We start from the raw sequence: 16,104 nt of genomic DNA on the forward strand, positions 1-16,104 counted from the left end.
GGGGCTATTAAGATGAATGGTACATAATTTTCAGCAAGTTTTGAAGTAAAAAATGTTCATGGGTCAACTGGGATGTCTGAACAGTGTGGCATAATGGAAAGAGCAGGGGTCACAGACCAGTGAGTCAGAGGACCTGGGTTATAATCCCGGCTCTTCCACTTTTCTGCTTAGTGGCCCTGGTCGTCACTTGATTTATCTGCACCTCAGTTTCCTCATCTGTAAAATGGGGACTCAGTACCTGATCTCCTATGCAACTGCAGCGTAGCAAATTCAGGAGTAACTGAGACGATGTAAAAGTCTATACATTTTTCTTGCAAGGTGGATAGTGGTGTCATTGGCTTACTGATTAGGTATTCCCTTCTTTGATGCTAAAAGTCCTGAAACTTTAGAGTCAAGCTGTTGCCCTGGTTGTTCTGAGTAGGCCTTTCCTTGTCATCCCCCACAGGAGGTCTTTAACTAGGTCAGATCTTCCTTCTCCACTTTGAACCCAATTTTTGTTTGGGACTTCATTCATTTAAGGTTGAAAATTTGTGAATTATAATTATGGACAGTGTTAAAAATGAATTCTGATCTACAAATAAGCTATATTTTATGGCTGTTGCAAAAACACATGTTTTCGTGAATTTATTTTACTTCAGCACATTATGTCCAGAGTTGAAAATTTCAAAACATAATTTTGATGTCAGGACTCAATGCGATCCAAAATGACTACTTAGAAATCCTGCATGAATGCTTGGAATAGGAGGGAAAGGGGTGATGGGTGAAGCATTTGAGGATAGACATCACTTTACTTGTTCTGCCACCTGGAACAAAATGAGCTCAGAGTGGCCCACGGGACACTAGCCAGTCAGAATTTTTCTGATGTCAGGGGGCCAGGTTCAGGCTTAGTTGAACTAAATTTAGCATTTATATTAGGCTAAATCATGTAAGTCTTTTAATAGGTATTTTCAGGGGTTAAAACTTTGAAATTTCTCTGTAGACTTGTGGAGGGGGTATTAGAAGGTAGGGAGTTTGGACAGGCCTTTGCCCCAAATAGGGCTCATAGTCGTTAATTAACTTGCCCAGGTCACATAGCAGAACTGGGATTAGAACTCAGGTCATCTGAGTCCTGGGCCCGTGCTCTTTCCACTGGGCTCCTTTCCTTCTCATAAGAGTTTTTAAGGCAGAAAGAAGCAGTTACTGTAAAAGGCTTACTTTAAAATAGTTCTGCAGTAAAATGTTTCTTGTGAAGTTCAGGTAAAAGACATTCACTGTAGTCCAGCCTTTTCTTGGCATTCCTTCAATTTTTAGTTCCCAGATTGTACTGAATCTGGACTGTTCACAAGCAGTGCATTCAAATGTGCTAAGAGTGTCAAAATCAACTGCACTTTTATAAGATCAAACTAAAGACATCACTATGTGTTAATGTAGTAAAAGTATGCTATATGCATGAACATTTTGATTTTTGAATAATCAACATTAATAGATGGTATTCATTGCATACTGGCACATGCAAGAAAATGTAACAATCATAACTACGAAGTGTGAAGGAATGTAAAAAAAGTTTCAGCATCATATCATGAAATACTAAAATAATGAAAAAGCTCTAAAAATTCCTTTAGTTTCTTCAGTGGTTTGAAACACAATTGAAATGCATGATCTCCCTGGGAAAATGGTCCAAATTTGCAAATAAATGTTCCCTTCCAATGCAAGTGTATTGATGATAAGTTAATAGAGTTTAAACCCTTTGAAGATGGAATCCCCCTCTTTCTTTCTTTTTTGGAAGAAACTTAGGCATTGGAAATGAAATCTGTGCTGTGGTAGACCGTTAGACTGTGATAGAACTTGTGATGGGGCATTTAAGTGATTTTTGTTAAGAAAGAAAAACTATCAAATGCCCTAAAATTAATCTTATCTGACCCAAATATAGTAAATAGAAATGCATTTGTATGGGTGTCTCCTACTACTAAATAGTTACACATTATGACACTTCTGTTCTCCGTGAAAATCTATGACTTCATAAATTCTACTAGTTCCTTAGGGTTCAGTGAAACATATGCTATGTCATAGTTGGAAAGTGTCTAACAAACCAACAAACTCAGAACTTTTGGGAAGGAGAAAGAAACAGCCTTTAAATGGTGTGCATTAAATTTCCCATATTGAATGTTAACTGTCCCCTGGGGTCTGGTTAATGGGAACATTTGGAATATAAATCCGTGCTTAATTCAGTTTTCATATTAACTTTGAAAATCCGCCTCAATACTACTGTGTTTAATCAAAATTATGAGACACAGAAGGCCCAATCATGCTTAAAGTGAGCATGCTCAACATAAAAGATACTGGTTTGGTGAGATTCTTGCAAAAGAGGTAGTGGTTTTTAAACCTCCCCTTATGACCTCCCAGAAATCAAGCACATGTTTGACATCAAGTATAGTAGAACACATTCTTATCATTTTATGGTATAATGATATTCTGCTCCAGATTTGTGATTTTCAAGTAAAATGGCTGTTATTTTTTTGTGTTGGAAAGTGCTGCATGATGCTTTATGTAACATACGGCTGTTAGAGTAATTTATTTGTCTGTCGTTTGATGATGTAATGGATTTAGGAAGTGCTATTCCTTTTTTAAAAATATGATACAATTTGTTTTAACATTTTTCACTAAATTTTGACTTAAACTGATACTGCAAATTTTGGGCTATCCTCATACTCTAGAATTAGAATGATTTGATTATATTTTTGTGGGAAACCATGGATTTCAGGTACTTTTTCTCGACAAATAGAAGTAGCATGTAGTTTTACTTTAGATCAGAAATTCACAGTGCAAAGAACATGGTTGTGCATCTACCCCCAGTTCTCCTGTGAAATAGGCACTGTGTTCTTGCAGAGCTCCACATTACAGAAGATTTGGCACTGGAGCACTCACTGGAGCTCACCTCACTATGTCCAAGTAGCCTTACGTTTGTAACTAGACGTTCACTAATTCCCTGTTAGCATGTAGTTAAAGTGCATGGTGGAAATATGTATTTTGGCAGAACTAAGTGTTCCAGGTTTGAATGTACTAGATTTCCTTTCTCTAGCCTTCCTAAAATTAGCTACTTGCTTTGATCAAGAGCACTTGTCCTACTGTCTCTTCAAGTCATTCACCTTAAGGTGACCAGGTGGTAAAAGAGGGAGGTAGAATGGAATACAGGGTACTCCCAGGATATGTCCCTAATAAGTCCTTCAAAAATGGGAATGTATCATTAACAATTAAATCATGGGGTACATTTTCCCATGTAAATACAATGAGTTAAGTTCTAGTCCAGAAGCAGCCTTAACATGATACTGAATACTATAGGTAATTCAATCAATTGTATTTATTGAGCACTTACTGTGTGCAGAGTTTTGTACTAAGAGCTTAAGAGAGTACAATATAACAGTATAACAGAATTGGTAGATATGTTTCCTACCTACAATGAGCTCATAGTCTATTAAAAATTACTGTGCAGACCACTCCCTTCCCATGAACCTTCCACTCCACCTTTTGTACTGATATTTTGTCCCTTGTGTTCCCCAAGCATCCTTCTTTCCCCTCCCTCCCACCACCGAGAAATCCGTATCCCCCCTACCTCTTATTCAGCTAAGCTTTTTTGGGTGGATAGGGTGTTTATTGGGAACACTTGTGGGCCCTGAAGAAGCCTTTGCTTCCAGCAAAAAATGGCAAGAAAATGTTACCCAGTCTTGGGACTCTGATGACCAGATAAATTGGTTCTGGACCTCCATGTTCCAGGAGTCAGGGAGCTGGTTTAGTTTGATCTGACCGTGTCCCTCTTTTGGTTCTATGTTGGCTCCTAATTCCATCCAGCATACAACCCTGTCCATCCTCTACCTCAGTGTCAGTTTTCACCCCCTTGGAGACCAGACATCGCTCCACTCTGGAGCCAAATCCAGCTGCAGGGGAAAGCCAGGGAAGTGGGAGAAGTAAGGCCAGCAAGATTCTCTACCTAGACACCTGACTGCACATAATGAGGTGAAGAGGGTACCTAAGCCCAGCAAAGACCCCTTTCACCTGGCCCATCTGTGTGACCGAAACTCTGGCCAAAGGGGAGAAGGGGACTTAATGTCTGTGTTCAAGAAATAGCAAGGTGGAGATGTTGTGCTGTAGAGGGAATTGATTTCCCTGCAGTGATGGAACGTAATCTCTGAATGTAACGTCAGCTGGGACTAAGAGATCCTGGGCTGTGACAGTAATTAGTGTATGATGTGTTTCCATATTTTCTGTATTGTGTTACATGTTTAAAGGGTTAGGCAGGATGAGATGAGAGAATCCAACCAATTAAATCACTTTTAACTTTGGTGTGAATGGTTACAACTTCTGGGATTGGGAGTGGGAGGGTCTGGAAAGATGGCTAATAACTACAGAAATTGAATCATGAGGGAACTTTTTTTGTTACTAAAAGAGGATGTCAGAATGAAAACATGAGCGAATGAAATAGATGAAGTAATCCTGTTGGAAAGTCAGTTTTAGAACTGATGAGTGGACATATGGTGAAGTAACAAACATTAGATGTTTGAGTGATGTAAAGCCTAAATCAAACAATTGGAACTCATCTATCGACTGCTATACGGGCGGCTCATTACACTGGATGGCTGCTCTATTTTAGGAAAGATGAAAGACTGTCTTCAGCAGGCAACTGGAAACTAGTAATGTGCTCTCAAGTTTTAATCTTTGAACACTAAATTATGCTATTATGCCTATCGTTTAGAAGGATTGAATTGAAATGGTCAGATAACTATTAGTAATGACAATGATAATAATAGTGATGTTAGACGCTTACTATGTGCCACGTCCTATGCTAACAACTAGGGTAGATACCGGATAATCAGATTGGACATCATACCTGTTCCATGTGGGTCCCAAGCTCTCCAAAGGCAAGGAGAAGTGATATTTAATGTTCATTGTAAATACAAGAAAACCGAGGAACAAGAACATTATGACTTGCCCAAGGTTGCAAAGCAGGCAAGTGGCAGAGCAGGATTAAAACCCAGGTCCCTGACTCCCAGTCCTGTACATTTTCCATCAGGTCATGCTGCTTCACAGATTATTGCTCTGGTTAATTGTGAGACTTTCTCAGTCATTGGCAACCATAAATCGTTGACCCTTCGGGGTAGTTGTTGGAGACCCACAACCATAATGTCTGGGTCCCCTTCTCCTGAGCCCCCTCTCGTGTTTCCAGCCCTCTAGACTGTAAGCTCACTGTAGGCAGGGAACATGACTACCAATTCATGTATTGTACTCTTCCCAAGAACTTAATACAAGTGTTCTGCACGCAGTACGCAATCAATAAATAATGTTGGTAGTGATAATCCCTGATCCAAACAGGGGCACAAAGAATGCAGGAGTAGGGCAACCCACCTGGCAACAGTTCACTGATTGTTCCCAGGGTCACATTTTAACCCTCTGGCGTGGTTACTGTTGCCCGCTTTGGTGCTTGGAGAACCCCAGGGAAATCCACCTGTTTGCTGTTAGGCATTGATCACTTTACAATTTTTGTAGTAGTGGGCCAAATTTCAGATTACAGGTTTTTCTTCGCAATCCTTTTTTTAGCAACTTTTTCATGGTATATATTTTTTTAAGTGCTTACTATGTGCCAGGTGCTGTGCTAAGCAGTGGGGTAGATACACAGTAGAATCAGGTTGGATGCCATCCATGTCCCATGTGGGGCTCACAGAGAGGTAACTGAAGCAATGAGAAGTTAAGTGACTTACTCAAGGTCACGCAGCAGACAAGTTGCAATTAGAACTCAGGTCCTCTGCTTAGCAACTTAGCCTTTGAAAATAATTGAATTCAGTTGCACAGTTGGACTGTTCCAGATCCCAGGTAAGGTGTTTTTTTAAGACAGATCAATTGAATAAGGTAGGTAAGATTTTTTTAAAAGGTTCTTCAAGCTTAAACTAGGACAAAATGTAAACTTATCAAACTATTAGTAAAATAAGACCAGAGTTGCAGGACACAGATGTATCTCAAACCACAGTGAGTGTTCATCCCCTATCAGTTTAATTGATTTAGGTCAAATTAAGTTTTTAAGAGACTCCTGAATGCACAGTTTGTATAATGGAAACTCTGAAACATTGTGTGCTCGTCTCCACAGTCTGGGGGAAAAAATGACTATTTGTAGGCCAACAGTAGCAAGGACATTAGCAGAGGCTAAAGTAGTAAAAATGATCTAATCTTGCTAAATATGGAATGGGATGCCTATGATTCTTAAAAAATTAATGTTCAGAGATGAAATGTCCTCTGAATTTTGACAGCTGGCATACAGAGTGGACTTTAAGCCAGCTCTAGGTAAGAGCTATCCAGACAGGATTTTCCAGGCTCCTCTTGGCCCAATTTGGCAGGCATTAAACATTTAGGATCTCACTTGCCTGAACCTTGAATTAAAATGAATTGTTGGGCTTCCTGCACAGGGGAAAAAGAAGCATGACTACTAGCTGTTATGGCTGAGTGCACAGGTCAGCCTGATGCTCATTCCACTGTACTTGGTACATACATGGCCTTTTTTTAGGCTTCATTTTACTTCACCGAGATATGCATTTCACCTCATCCCTCCCCCATCTCCTTCACCACTTCTTTGGTTTTCATTTGAAGATTAGCTACTTTTGGACAAGGAATGTGTCTGTGGTTGTATTGTATTCTCCCAAGTGCTTAGTACAGTGCTCTGCACAAAGTAAGCACTCAATAAATACGATTGAATGAATAAATGAATGAAGATTTTCCTTTTTTTGGGGGCGTTCAAGTGTTCAGTGCCATAGAGTTGTCCCGGCTCCGCACTTGTCAGCTGTGTGACTTTGGGCAAGTCACTTAACTTCTCTGTGCCCCAGTTACCTCATCTGTAAAAATGGGGAGTAAGACTGTGAGCCCCCTGTGGGACAACCTGATCACCTTGTAACTTCCCCAGCGCTTAGAACAGTGCTTTGCACATAGTAAATGCTTAATAAATGCCATTAAAAAAAAAAACCTAATCTCTGGCTTTGGTCATGCAAGAGGAGGGCAAAGGAGGTCTAAACCCACCTGAACCTAACTGGGTTCTTTGGACACCTGACCCCTCCCCAAACACTTTGGTCAGTGGAGTTTCTAGCTCTAGTTCATTCACTTAATAGTATTTATTGAGCGCTTACTGTGTGCAGAGCACTGTACTAAGCGCTTGGGAAGTACAGGTTGGCAACATATAGAGACGGTCCCTACCCAACAACGGGCTCACAGTCTAGAAGGGGGAGACAGACAACAAAACAAAACATGTGGACAGGTGTCAAGTCACATCTTTCTGCATTTTCAGGAAGGAGGAACTGACTACCTTCCGCTCATCAAGCAATCGAACAGAATTCAGGGATTTGGATCCTAAGATCCTACGCAGTTAATTTCCTCCTGCCCTGGTGCTTTTTGCTTTCACGAGAGTACAGGGATTGCTTTGTTCACACTAGGCACTAAACAAGGCTGCAGTTGACAAAACTATGTATTTTGTGAGCACCTGCTAATCTTTCATCTTGAATCTTTGAGAATTAAAAGTACTGTTGTCACGAACTCCCTAATGTTAGTTTATTCTTGCAGTAAAACTGCCCAAGTCACTACTTCAGAAGACTCATATTGCTCAAGGCAGTGTTTACGTATATTTACCAAACCCAGACAACTTTGGTCATCCAAATTTAAAGTAGGCTTGTCCAGAGCCTAATTGTGGAAAGGCACATGAGAGGACGAAAAACCAAAAACAAATGGGCACCTTTTCAACAAGAACTTTTAAACTTTAATATTAAGGAACTCTGGTAATAGGTTGGCTGTAGTAAATCCTCTAATGGTCAGATTAATCTGTGGGTTGCTTCACTGTATATTGTGCGAATTATCAAAAGAGCTTACATCTTATATTTTCATTCTAAGGTGCTCATATTTAGCAATGCTCTCTGAATTCAGGTAGAACAAATTCCTTAAATTTCCTTAAACAATTTCCTTAAATATTGTTGCTCATTATCACCTGTAGTCTGCTTGTTGGGTGAAAAGTTTGAAATTTCACTTTAAAGCTGAGGGCACATTATTGCCCATTTTAAAGCATATTAAATGCTTAACAAATACCATAATTATACTAAGGAATTGTGAGTTTTAGATGGCTTTTTTAATCTGAAGGAACACCTGGAGATGTTTGTCCTTGAAATGAAAACTTAGAATGACTGCAATTTTAAGTCAATTATATTGTACTTACTGATATCCTTGCCTCAATTTTGTATCTAAAATTGAGATGGCTTGTGCGTTTGACATATTTTAACTGTTAATTTAAAAACGGTGCCTTAGATACCAGATACCAAGAGTCCTGGACTCATAGGCAAGTAGAGAGCTAGCACCATCATTAAATGTATGTACTAATATGAAAGAAGATGCATTTGTAATATGCTTTGCCTAATACCTAGTTATGCTAGTGTAATATGTAGAATGCTTCCATTTTGTCGATTTGGAAAAGTTTAGGTAACAATATAAATTCATATTACATTAGTAAGGAAGATTTTCATGGTGTTAAATGCATATAGAGAAGGGGGTGTAAATATTTCCCTTTTTGCAAGTATGGAATCCATATAGTATGTTGGTTCAGTATCCACCCTAGCCACGCAGCACGTGTGGACAGAAACAGATTGGCAGATTGGTTGATAGAGCATGGGCTTGGAAATCAGAAGGACCTGGGTTCTAATTCTAGTTCTGCCACTTGTCTGCCGTGTGACCTTGGGCAAGTCATTTAACATCTGTGCCTCATTCACCTCATCTGTAAAATGGGAACTAGGATTGTGAACCTCATGTTGGACTTTTATTGTGTCCAACCCTAATTAGCTTGTGTCTACCGTGGTGCTTAGTTAAGTGCCTGACATAAAGTTAGTGCTTAAAAATTAGTGGTTTTTTAAAAACCTAATTCATTTTAATGCCAGTCTCCCCCTTTAGATTGTAAGCCCTTTGTCAGCATGCCCACTGACTCTGTTGTGTTCTGCTCTCCTGAGTGCTTAGTACAGTGCTCTGCACACAGTAAGCACTCAATAAATATGATTATTGACTGAAGTAATAGTAGTGATTAAATCCTTATTGTATGACAAGCACTGTACTAAGCATTGGGATAGATACAAAATCAGTCAGAAGTACTTATTGAGCACTTTCCATGTACATACTACTACTAAGCACTTGGGAAAGTACAGTGTAACAGAGTTGATAGATGTGTTTCCTGCCGACAAGGAGCTTACAGTCTAGAGTGGAGACAGGCATTAAAATAAATGATAGATATGTGCTTAAGTGCTATGTGGCTGAGGGTGGGGTGAATAAAGGCTGCAAATCCAAGTTCAAGGGTGATGCAGAAGGGAGAAGGAAATAATAATGACATTTGTTAAGCGCTTACTATGTGCGAAGCGCCGTTCTAAGCGCTAGGGGGGATACAAGGTGATCAGGTTGTCCCATGTGGGGCGCACAGTCTTAATCCCATTTTGCAGATGAGGTAACTGAGGCTCAGAGAAGTCAAGTGTTGTGCCCTAGGTCACACAACAGACATGTGGCAGAGCCAGGATTAGAACCCATGACCTCTGACTCCCAAGCCCATGCTGAGGGCTTAGTTGGAGATGACTTTTTGAATGATGAAGAGGAGGGAATTCTAGGCCAGAGGCAAGATGTGGGTAAGAGATTGATGATGAGATAGGATCGTAGTGTGTTTGAGGAGCAGTGCGAGTGCTGAGTTTTTGTAGGAAATCAGGGAGGTACGGTTGGAGGGGGCACGATGATTGCTTTAAAAGCCAGTGATAAGGAGTGTCTGTCTGATGTGGGGAGGGTGGACCAACTAATGGAAGTTCTTGAGGAGTGGGGAAATACGGACTGAACATTTTTGTAGAAAAGTGATCCGGGCAGCAAAGTGAAGTATGGACTGGAGTGGGGAGAGACAGAAGGCAGGGAGATTAGCAAGGAGGCAGATGCAGTAATCAAGGCAGGATAGGATAAGTGCTTGGATTAATGTGGTAGTTTGGGTGGAGAGGAAAGGGTGGATTTCAGCATTATCGTGAAGGTTGAACTGCCAGGATTTGGTGACAGGTTGAATATGTGGATTGGATGAGAGATAAGTCATTGATAATGCCAAGGTTATGGGCTTGTGAGATAGGGAGGATGGTGGGGCTGTCTTCAGTGATGGGAAAGTCATGGGGTGGGCAGGCATTGGGTGGGAATATGAGGAGTTCTGTTTCAGACATGTTAAGTTTTAGGTATCTGCCGCAAATCTAAGTAGTCCTGAAGGAAGCAGGAAGTAGGAGGCTGCAGAAGCATAATCAGGCTGGACGCAGTGCCTGTCCCAGATGGTACTCACAATGTATGTTGGAGAGAGAACATGTGTAGAATCCCCATTTGCAAATGAGGAAACTGCAAATAGGCATCTGTAGAGCAGTTAAGATGCAAGGGATGAAGATATAGATTTGAGAGTTATTTATGTAGAACAGGTAGCCAAAACCCTGCTGTAGTAGTAGTAGTAACTTTTATGTGAGCAAGTGACCTCCCTGAAAGAGTGGCTGTATATTGAGAAGAGTGGAGAACCCAGAACTGCCTCCCACTGCAGTTAAAATGGTGTGGAGAGAAAGGTGGCTGAGAAGAAATGATCACGAGGGTTGGACTAGGAGAAAACTGTGCCAGTAAAACCACCGCTGAAGAGTTTCCAGGAAGGATTGTCCGTGCTGTTGAAGACCACTGAAAGGTCAAGGAGGATTAGGGCAGAGTAGAGGCTGTTCAATTTTGCTATTTCATCCAGATGTCAACTATTTCATTACTGGTTGTGTGCCAGTTTGATGTCTCCGTTGTTTCTTCCCAGCAACTGGTGGTTTTGCAGTTTGGGGGAAAGTGTTATGCCCTTATTTACTCTGTACAATCAATCAATCAGTGGTATTTATTGAGGACTTCCTGTGTGTATAGCCCAATACTAAGCATTTGGGAGAGTACAATTCAATAGAGTTGATGATGATAGCATTTGTTAAGCACTTACTATGTGCCAAGCACTGTTCTAAGCGCTGGGGTAGATACAAGGTAATTAGGTTGTCCCACTTGGGGCTCACAATCTTAATCCCCAGTTTACAGATGAGGTAACTGAGGCCTAGAGAAGTGAAGTGACTTGCCTAAAGTCAGACAGCTGACAAGTGGCGGAGCCGGGGTTAGAACCCATGACCTCTGACTTCCAAGCTCAGGCTCTTTCCACTAAGCCAAGGTGCCTCCCTGAGTTGGTAGGCACAGTTCCTGATGGAGTCATTCATTCATTCAGTCATATTTATGGAGCACTTAATGTGTGCAGAGCACTGTACTAAGCACTGGGGAGAATACAGTTAAACAGTAAAACAAACAAGTTCCCTGCCCACAAAGAGCTTACAGTCTAGAAGGAAAAAAGACATTAACATAAATAAATTACAGCTACAAACACAAGTGCTGTGGGACTGGGAAACGGGAGGAACAAAGGGAGGATGTCAGGGTGACACTGAAGGGACCAGGAGAAGAAGAAAAGGAGGGCTTTGTCAGGGAAGGCCCACTTTGTTCCCAAAATTCAGGATATTTTGTGAATATTGCATATCAGGTGAGGAAGAGCAGGGTGGCAGGGCTAAACAGGAGCTCTTGGCAAGGCCAGTCGTGGAGCAGCCGTGAGGACAAGGGTGGCAGGCTATGAAGTTTTCAAATGAATGTTGGCTTTACCCACTATGCAAGCAAATGTGTTACAAAGGGGATATTAGGAAGTTTCTGTGGTTCTAAATCACAGTTGGTAAGGACTTGCCCTGACAACAGTCTCCGGTCTATAGACCAAAGGAGTGAACTAAATAGCCCCAAATTATCCATAGCCCCAGATTTCAGATTTAGCAGAAAGACAGTCCTGCTGGTGTGGGCCAGGAACCCAGATTTCAGATTTAGCAGAAAGACAGTCCTGCTGGTGTGGGCCAGGAAGCTGAAATGTACAGCACAAGAAGTTCTGATTGCTGATTCTCAGTTAACAAAGAAACTGGATATGAAGGAAAGGGAGTTGACCCCTGCTTGTTCCTATGATTCTACTTTTCCCTTGATGACCCTACATCAGAAAACCTGTCTACCAACTCTATTCTATATTACTCTCCCAAGCACTTAATACAGTGCTCTGCACACAATAAGCACTCATTGATTGATTGGCTTTTGCTGAAATGCCATACACTACCTACTAATGGGAAGCATAGGACAAGTTCCTGAGGCTGGACGTGTGTGTGTGTGTGTGTGTGTGTGTGTGTGTGTGTGTGTGTGTGTGTGTGTGTGTGTGTGTGTCTGTCTTCATATATATAGGAGGAATTTGGCTCCTGTTCCTTTATGTTACTGAATATTTTATGCCAACTTGAGCTTACTTGTAGACTGTAAGATCATTATGGGCTGGGAATGTGTTGTCTTGTAATAAAATAAATATTAATGATGGTATTCGTTAAGCACTTACTATGTGCCAGGCACTGTAATAAGCGGTGGAGTGGATACAAGCAAATCAAGTTGGACACAGTCCCTGTCCCATGTGGGGCTCACAGTTTCAAGCCCCATTTTACAGATGAGGTAACTGAGGCCCAGAGAAGGAAAGTGACTTGCCCAAGGTCACACACCAGGCAAGTGGCCGAGTCGGGATTAGAACCCATGACCTGACGCCCAGGCCTGTGCTTGATAATCTACACCATGCTACTTCATTCTCCCAAGCGCTTAGTACCATGCTAAGTGCATAGTAAGCACTCAGGAAATACAGTTGATTGATTTAGAATTAAATAAAGGAGCCAGTCATAAGCCCCTTGTGGACAGGCTTTGTGTCTAATAAACCTATTGTATCATACTCTTCCACATACTTAGTCTGTTGCTCTGTACACAATAATCACTCAACAAAGGGATGCACTAGTTTCTTTATCTAGTAATACTGAATTAAAAGAAGACATATTTATGTTCCAAGAATAAAGGTGCTCAAGAAATTACTATACCAGTTTAGCTATTAGGAGAATTACCAAGTATTGAAGAAGTTGGCCAAAATGATCTCCTTGCATCTTTGTCTTCATTTATGGGGGACACAACCCTGTAGATTTACTATTTAATAGTGCCTAGTGAGTGATGGATCAGTGACTGTGGTATTACTGCTTGCCTTTAGAACTTAGAGCTAAGAACGGATTAAATGGGATGCTAAGTGAAGGCCCATGTGATGGTGTTTTCTTGGAATAGACCAAGTGCCAAGAAGTCAGGGATGCCACATGAATTGCTGCTACAACTGGCCACCCCTCTATTGATGAAGGTGGCGATGTGTTGTGGCTGATTTGGGGTTGTTTGGGGACAGATCAACAAATATTCAAACTTGGTATCTTTGGAATCTCAACAGACTTAAATGATATTTCACAATGTTCAAACTTATTGTATTCCTCTTTATCTTCTGTTTGGAATGCCAGTTTTTAGAAATGTTTGGAAATATACAGGAGGTCTGAATGTTCCTTGGTTGCCTTCTAGGTACCTTAATGCAATTCAGACTATGTGCCCTCATATCCTTCGCTATCTGACTACAGCCGTCATAACAAACAAAGATGTTCGAAAACGCAGACAAGTACTGAAAGATCTTGTCAAGGTTATTCAGCAGGTAAGCATTTAAAAACTGTCCTAATGAAAAAATTGGTGGAAATTAGTGGAAATTTTAAAACTATAAAATCCCCCCCAAAACGTTTTCCAAGTCATGTGATCTATACTGTCCTTCCTGATTAAAGACCAACACGTATATATGTATCTGTTCTCCCTCCTACTTAGACTGAGCTCCATGTTGGACAGGGACTCTGTCCAACCTGATTAACTTGTATCTCCCCCAGTGCTGAGAACAGTGCTTGACACATCCTAAGCACTTATTATCGTTATTATTAGGTATATTTCTGTTTGCTTCTCCAAGCTCCAAAATGCCAGATGACTAAATGCATGCACTTTGACAGGTGGTAGTTGATGGTTTTTGAGCAGCCGTGTAGGTTTCTTCATTCTTGTTGGATGGAATGTTTATCCATCAGAACTAAACAGCATTGGTGGTTGAACCAAATTTCTCCAGATTTCATATGCACAGACACGTTTTTCCACTGCACAACGTATTTGTTGGTCCGTAATGTACCCATTTTTCAGGTGGGAAAAACCGACCTACAATCTCCTAGTTTATTAAGGTGATGCCGCCAAAGAGGAGGTGTATTCCGAGCAGGGAGATGCTGGCTGAATCTGTCTAACTACATGTTGGCCTAAGTTTGCTTCCGTGGACTAGCACAGGAGTTGACGAGTTCACCCCCAGGGTCTTATTTCATTTATATTTGTGCTTTAGAATAATAATAATGATGGCATTTGTTAAGCGCTATGTGCAAAGCACTGTTCTAAGTGCTGGGGAGGTTACAAGATGATCAGGTTGTCCCATGTGGGGCTCACAGTCTTAATCTCCATTTTTCAGATGAGGGAACTGAGGCGCAGAGAAGTTAAGTGGCTTGCCTAAAGTCACACAGCTGACAAGTGGCGGAGCTGGGATTAGAACCCGTGACCTGACTCCCAAACCCACGCTCTTTCCACTGAGCCACACTGCTTCTCTAACCTGCATGACGTGGTGTCTTAGCTGAGCTACCCAAACCCTGGTTGGTGACAGTGTGCCTAGAAAGTCCTGTTCCATCCATCCCTGTAAAATATGTATTTCACTTATCAGAAAGCAATAATTTGGTAATGTAAGTAATCATAATGATATTCACGTCAAATAGATTACCTTGTGGGCAGGGAAACTGAGTACCATCTCGTTTGTCTTGTACTCTCCCGAGCACTCTGCACAATGCAGTGCTTTGCAGACAGTAAGTGGTCAATAAATATCATTGATCAACTAAGTGGTGTAGTGATTTTTCAATAAGAGTGTATTTGTGCATGAATTTACCTCGTTAGGGATTCATAAGGAGGAAGTTTTCATTATATTAAAAATAAAAATTAAATCCTGGCTACTACTACTTTTAAATGTTACTACTTAAAAAAAAATCAGTTTTTAAGTGTGACTCTAAATACAAAGAATCACATCATGCTCATTCTTTCTGATTTGGGTGTAATAAGTCACATAGACCTATCAAACCTACTATAGCTTATTATAATCTGATTTATTTCCACACACTTCCTCAGTAGAAGTGTCAGGGAGTACATATTTCCAATGAGAACACTTCAGAGAAACTACCAAACTAATGGCTTGGTGTTGGCCATTACGTAGGATGGGGCCCCCTGTTTGCTGGAAAACTACAAATACATAAGGAAAGGAAAACAGGATTCTGATTCTGCCTTGCCCTAGCACTCCCAGACTGTGCTGAACAGGCTACTTTCAGATAGACTTATCCAAGCTGGGATAGTTGGGTTAACTATTCATTAAGATAAGTCCCATTTCACTTCTTGCATGTATGATTTAACGTGTACATAATAAAATACGTCACACAAGATTTGATAATGCCGATGCTTTATTTTTGCAGGAGTCTTATACTTACAAAGATCCCATTACAGAGTTTGTCGAGTGCCTGTATGTTAACTTTGACTTTGATGGCGCCCAAAAAAAACTGAGAGAGTGTGAGTCGGTAAGTCTCAATCACAAGTTACCCTTGCGGTGGCTAACTTGCTAAATTTTTGAATATGCCTTTCTTTGGTTGATACTAAAGCAGCAAATGGCCAAGTAACCCCCATATTGAAAGTGCAAGTAGGTGCTTTCTGACTTGTCTCCTTTTGTTCTAAGTGAGAAGAGCAGTAAATGAACTAGGTATGGGCTGGACTGACTTGAAGAAGTATTCCACATATGCAAAATTATTTTTCAACACTGCTCCCATGGTGTGTTTAAATGTTAATTGTAGTGGATGATATAGGACTGTGCCAGAAAAGAAGACAATTGATCTAATAGTGCCTTGCTTTCCCTCGTTTCACTGCAGTGCCAGTGATTTAAATGGAGGATTGAAGTTGGTGGTAGATGGAGTATAGAACATTACCTAGTCCTTTTAATGTGAATGCAGATTTTTTATGACTTAAATGTGGAATAAACTAAACTGTGGTAATGGCTACAGAATAAGAGTGCTGTTCAAAAATTTCCTGTTAAGGTATTCTTTG

At 40.8% G+C, this 16,104-nt stretch overlaps 1 protein-coding gene across 1 annotated transcript in view; it reads left to right on the forward strand.

Annotated features, from left to right (window-relative positions):
* EIF3E (eukaryotic translation initiation factor 3 subunit E) overlaps positions 1-16,104 on the forward strand; it is a 44,357-nt gene that overhangs the window by 20,232 nt on the left and 8,021 nt on the right. The window contains exons 8-9 of the mRNA XM_038745403.1: positions 13,483-13,609; positions 15,483-15,584. Of these exons, the coding sequence (XP_038601331.1) occupies positions 13,483-13,609; positions 15,483-15,584 (229 nt within the window). The remainder of the gene's footprint in view (positions 1-13,482; positions 13,610-15,482; positions 15,585-16,104) is intronic.

The sequence above is a fragment of the Tachyglossus aculeatus genome, chromosome 4 (assembly GCF_015852505.1).
Source record: "Tachyglossus aculeatus isolate mTacAcu1 chromosome 4, mTacAcu1.pri, whole genome shotgun sequence".
Taxonomy (NCBI): Eukaryota; Metazoa; Chordata; class Mammalia; order Monotremata; family Tachyglossidae; genus Tachyglossus; species Tachyglossus aculeatus.